The 6,264-nt window shown below is 33.0% G+C and overlaps 1 protein-coding gene across 1 annotated transcript; it reads right to left on the bottom strand.

Moving 5' to 3' along the window:
- Window positions 1-1,457: 1,457 nt before the first annotated feature.
- Window positions 1,458-6,169, bottom strand: LOC112052892 (protein-cysteine N-palmitoyltransferase Rasp-like). The gene is made up of 4 exons (XM_052881720.1): window positions 5,449-6,169; window positions 4,339-5,093; window positions 3,637-3,854; window positions 1,458-1,941 (listed from the first exon to the last, which is right to left on the bottom strand). The coding sequence occupies exons 1-4, from the start codon at window positions 5,531-5,533 to the stop codon at window positions 1,458-1,460; spliced, it is 1,542 nt and encodes a 513-aa protein (XP_052737680.1). The 5' UTR covers window positions 5,534-6,169.
- Window positions 6,170-6,264: the final 95 nt, after the last annotated feature.

Below are 6,264 nucleotides of genomic sequence, written 5' to 3'. Positions count from 1 at the left end.
TCATTGAGCTCATCCAATCAGCGCCAATATCAGACCACAGAGCATAGAGTAGACGTAGATGCTACAACTTTGGTGAAAGATACAGAGACCATAGATAAAGTAGGTATCTACTAATAAATTGGGACCTATTATCTATGTATCTAAGATTGGGACCCAACCTTAGATACATAATATATAGGTGTCAAAGGACCCAACTTTGTGAGTTGGGTGTGTCCACTTGTATTATAGAGGTGGCTTTATAATAATTAGATTAAACTAGAATTCAAACCTGACGAAAATAAAAAAAAAACCATTGTTATTTGTCAGTTGTCGTTTTGCTACAGTTTGCAGGCATTGCCTCTCATAATATCGAGAAGCAAGGTACGACCGAAGCCATTCAGGCGATTGCCCATAGATGATACATTATATAGCGATTGCCGACCTCCTGAATTTTCCTTATGAATAAACCAAGAAACCTAAATTTTCTGAGATAAAAAATGATCTTTATTTATGTTATGTATAAGAGTGTATTACAAAAGCTATGCACTGCTATAAGAGTACATAACAAAAGATATGCACTCTTTATAATAACAAAAATTTCAAATATATCTAACCAAATTTCATTAATTTCATACTGTAGTTTAAGAACTGTACAAAATCAAGTTCCTTTATTTTAAACTTCAAATGTCTTCTAGAAGTAAGTCTTCTTTCTCTAGATTTATTTATTTAGGTGTAGGTACCTGATCTACACCTAAATAAATAAAGTAAAGTAAAGTACTTAAATAAGTAAAGTAGTAAATGTAGAGTAGGGGTTAGGTAGATGTAAGGTAGAGTAGGGTAGGTGTACATTAAGGCTAGAGTAGGGGTAGGAAAGAAATATCGTACGGGGGTAGAATGGCGGTATGAAAGCTCTAGGATAGTGGTAGAGTAGGGGTAAGTTGGTTTTAAACTAGAAAAAAAAAAACAATCTGACAATGTAAATGTTTTTTATTAATAATATTCTCACTTGATTATCACATTTGTTTTAAATTACACACAAAATGTCACTGTTATTAATAAAAATATAGTAATGAATAATGACGATAATTTTATCTTAACATACCTACTCATAGTTTAGTAGTAGATATAGAATAAAGTCGTTTCGTGCCACCTATAAGCTTAGAAATAGATTTTTTAAATTATATAACGTAATAAAATAGCATCATTCAAGTCAACCACTGACAATCAAGTAAGCTTACAATATGCTTGCAGCGTGTTGGTCGCGATGTGCATGACATCATCATCGCGACAACGCACGTTCAGTTTAATCGAACGTCAAGCCGTTAGCGCTGCGTGGCGAGCGTTATAGAGATTCAACAAGAGGAAGGTTTTATTACGAAGTAGCGGGCGTCCGCTAGTACAAGTATAACTAACAATATTCATCTTTCTTAGAAAATGTTTCTGAATTATTTCTAAAGTCTTATAGTTAGAGTCTTAGTTCACTCTTTACCTTCAACCTTTTTCGAAACACCTCTTGATGGTACGCTCTCTAAAGCCATAGAAACACGACAAAAGCAATATAAAAATCCACCTAATAAAATAGTGCTGAGCAAAGACGCGTGTGACACACATACAAAAAAGAAATTGCCAATATCATTGCCAGCAAATAAATAGGAATTTGAAATCGCCGACATGCCCAACAATGGAGTACACAGTATTCCCATAAAACGAGCCTCTACTGCTTTAGATCTTAATATATTATTCCTAAATTGTGTGTAACTTTCTGTCCTTGAAATATACTTGGCCATGTGTTCTATAGTGATACCCATGTAATTCAGTAGCGACCAAACGAAAATATGCCAGACAGTGCCATGCCAGACAAATATAAATACAAATGTTGCCAGTGATGCTATCAACTTGTAAGTGATATTGGGCAAGTTGCAACACTGACTAAGCATACTGTAACCAGGCTTGTATATGTACCTGAAACAAATTATTTTCATAAAATTATCCATAGCTAAGTACTTAAGTAGATATACTCTTATATTAACACGAACGAGTAGTTCCTTAAATTAATATTTAACGAAACAAACAAACTCTTCGGCTTTAAAATATTTGTGTAGAAAACATGAACGAATTAAATAAAAAACAAAATTTCAACCCTTCGAGGGGAAAAATTTTGAAAGTTCTTGAATCACTATAATTTTACTATTTTTCTGTTAGTCACATAAAATAATTTATAACATTTTATAAAAAAAATATGTAAACTTGAAAATGTAGGACAAAAGGAATCCTATGATATTTTTCACAGTATGAACTTAAAATCATGCCGTTCCATCAAAAGTTTCATTTTAATTCATTCTTTTTCTGCCGGACAGACAGAAAAAAAAATTTGCGGCTTCAATATCGATTATATGTCTATTTATTATACATATAGTGCCAACAACTTTTTTCAAAATCTTCGATGTACAGTATTGGACCTGTTACAATTTTTTTTAAGTATAGATAAGTAGCTACGTAATGTCTACAATAAAGTAGTGTACTGTGATTTATTCCTCAATCTTATACTTATCATACGTACCTACTGCTTTATCATAAATGATACATAAGCGTAAGTATAAACATTGTGGCTAAAAATCCCAATTAGATAACTGGGAAAATTTTAAAATTATCCAAGATTTGTTTTTAAAACAAATAAGCGTAATCTGATATTTTAAGAGTTATTGACTACGACATTAAATATTATAATAAGCTCTGTGTGATGTAAGTAAATAAAGCTAAAGGTAGTTAAAGTAGTGGAAATTTCTTTTTTTTAGAAAACACTTGAATTCTAATTTCTATTTCTCTCCATATTAATGATATTAATATACATCAACTAACAGACGCCCTGGGGTTTCATCGCGTAGTGCCCGTTTCTGTGGGAATACGTGGAAATAAAATACAGCCTATATTCACCAGGGATAATGTTTTAATAGTGAAAAAAATCTCAAATCGGTCCATTAGTTTCAGAGTCTATTGAATGCAATTACAACAAACAATTAAATATGTCCTCTTTATAATATTAGTACAGATAACATACATGAAAGAGTCCCATGACCAAGACTAACAGTTTAGTACACTGCACTGGAAAGCACAATGTTTGTTGTTAATCCAGTAGGTTTTTTTTTATTCTTTACAAGTTAGCCCTTGACTACAATCTCACCTGATGGTAAGTGATGATGCAGTCTAAGATGGAAGCGGGCTAACTTGTTCGGAGGAGGATGAAAATCCACACCCCTTTCGGTTTCTACACGGCATCGCACCGGAACGCTAAATCGCTTGGCGGTACGTCTTTGCCGATAGGGTGGTACTGGAGTAAACTAATGCTCAAGGAGTCATAACATGCAAATGGCTCAAGATGATGTCCGAAATGATTTGTTATCATTAAATGAAAGTTAGCCATTGGCAGCGATCTTACCTAATGCTGTGATGATGCAGTCTAAGATGGAAGTTGGCTTATTTGGAAGAGGTACAAGTTTATTGTACCCATACCTACCTGTGACATTTGCTACTCGGCATCGTACCTGAACGCTAAATCGCTTGGCGGTACGTCTTAGCCAGTAGGATGATAACTAGCCACGTCTCTAGCAACTCAGAGAGGTCTCAAAAATGATAATAATAATTGATTTTTACACTTACTTAACTAAAAATCTGTACAGTCCAACATCGAAATATCTCCACATTTGAGAGTATACATGAATTCTTGCTATGCATCTCGGAGTGGGTGGGGGCTCCATGTGGTCCAGCCTGGCAAATGATCCAGTTGTACCATATGTGATCACATACTTCATGTGGAACTTTAAACCCATAAACAGAGCACCGCCACACAAAGCCATTTCGGGTAATTTTCGAATTAACTGAAAGAAGTATATAGACTTGTGAATAGCCCATTTTGTTGATACACATTGCTAAATTACTGAATACGAGGAAAAAACCCTTAGTTTATAATCTAAGATTGTAAGAAATGTAAAAATTTCCTAAATAAATTTTACAGTTTCATAATTTCAGTAGTCATAGAGCTTTTAGTTTAGTTTAGTTGTAGTTTTTTTAGGCTTGGTCGCTAACTATGGGCCTCGTAAGAAGGCTCAGAGGGCGATGGAACGAGCTATGCTTAGGAGTATCTTTGCGTGATCGAATCAGAAATGAGGAAATCCACAAAAGAACCAAAGTCACCGACATGGCTCAACGAGTCGCGAGCTGAAGTGTATGGAGCTGAACAAAATTTTTACTTTAATTCAAAAACTGTCAAAGAAATATTGGCCAGTTTTTAAGTGAAATTTTCTACATGATTGTGCGTCCTTTTATTATAAGAGCACAATGAGGTATACACAAAATACCAACCTCCATGTTTTTTTGCATAGCAAAGAAATATATGTAATGTAAAACTAAATCCAATATCAGTGAGTACAGTTGAAAAGCCATCATGTCATAAATAAATCTTTTTATTCTTGTTTTCAAATTATCTCTTCTTGTTACAAAACTATTCTCAAATTCCTTATATAGAACAATCGGCCCCGTGAACAGCAAGGGTAAATATAATGCGTAACTGAATATGTCAATTATATCCTCTTGTTTCAATAATTTTCCATCTTTTCTTTCAACAAAATCTAACGAGTAGCTTATGCATCGAAGCTCAATCCAAGCAATACTAAACAATATTAGATACACCCCTTCAACCTGGATGTTTTTATAATCCAAAAAACTCCAAAAATAATACATATATTTCAGAGTATTGTAACTTAAAAGTAGCAAAATACTGACAAGCCAGATACTAAGTTTTTTGCCACCACCGTATAAGATTATAATGTATATCACAGGTTGCGTCAAAATTATTATCATTTGTCTATATCCCATAGTAAGGGTCACGAAAGTCACACTAGATATAATATACCAGTGTTTTAATATAGATGGAAATTTGTTGCGTAGGTATTCCGAAATAACGAAATGTATTAACAGATAACGCCAGGATATATGTACAAAATATTTCCAAGTAACCCAATCAACATCAGATACATCCTTGTGTCTTCCAATGAAGCCCCAACCTTTTTGTAAATCAGCCAATGTGTTGACTACATGTGGGTTACTGTTTAAAATATCTGCAATCCAAAAAGGCTGTCAATAATTAAGTACAAGATATTATAGTAAGTTATAACTAAACATGATAGTGGTACACTTAGCGGAAGAATTAGAGATACACAAAAAAAAGGAAAAATTAATGATATATCACGTAAACGCTTATATATATATTTGTTTTTAATTTTAAGACTAATTTGAAAAAGGAGTATTAAATCTATGGTAATTTTTTAATTCGTTTGTTCTAATTTTTTAATTGGTAGATAAAACAATATACATATTAAATATTATTTTAATACCTACTGAATCTCCTAAATTATGTAGTTACATAAATGTTTTAAATCAAAAATTATAATCAATTAATCACATAACACTTACCACTTTGTGCCTCAAACAGTCTGTATAAAGAGTAAATATTAGCTGATATCCAAATAAAAAAATAAATACTTAGTTCTAATTTCATTTTTATTTTTAAATTAATTAATAAGTTTAATATTTAATTTTTGCGTTTACACAACAAGTTTTTATTTTAGTCTCGTACTGTGTAATTTGACTTTTGGCGCTTTTAGCGACAAACGTCAATTTTAATTTTTTAAATTTATTTTACGGCCTTAGATACAAGTCCATAAAGGCCAACAAACGTCAATTTCAATTACAGCCAAAGAGTAAAATAATATAAAGATTACATCTTCTAACACTGTATCAGTCACATGACAGCACTCAAAAACAAAACTCTTGTCCACTGTTGTCTTCATGTCTTGTTGTCTTTCAAACGTCTGTCGTCTACCTATGTGCCAAACCTAGATGTAGTAAACACAAACGATAAATGAAGGGCAGTAAAGTCCTTTTCATGAAAGAAGTCTCCCAAACGTGGCGCCGCACACTACGTATCTGGTAAAAAATAAGAACTCAAAATTGAGTACGAATTAAAATTTACATTATTTGCACATAATTTACGCTTAGTGCGGCTGTACAATACAAATAATGTGCAATACAACAACCACAGACAACAATGCACCATTGACAACAGGTAGAGGTTGAACCGTGGTTGAACAAATACTTGTTGTGATTGTTGTTTGTTTAGCAAAAAAACGTGGGTTGTCACCATTGTCACGTGAGTTGTCATCGTACTAAGTTGTTACTTTGTCAGTCACGACCATAGACTTACTGGTCACGACCATAAAGGAATAAAGT

Source organism: Bicyclus anynana, chromosome 1 (assembly GCF_947172395.1).
Source record: "Bicyclus anynana chromosome 1, ilBicAnyn1.1, whole genome shotgun sequence".
Classification (NCBI taxonomy): domain Eukaryota; kingdom Metazoa; phylum Arthropoda; class Insecta; order Lepidoptera; family Nymphalidae; genus Bicyclus; species Bicyclus anynana.
Note: the sequence above shows the minus strand (reverse complement) of the source record. Positions and strands in the feature narration are given on the sequence as shown.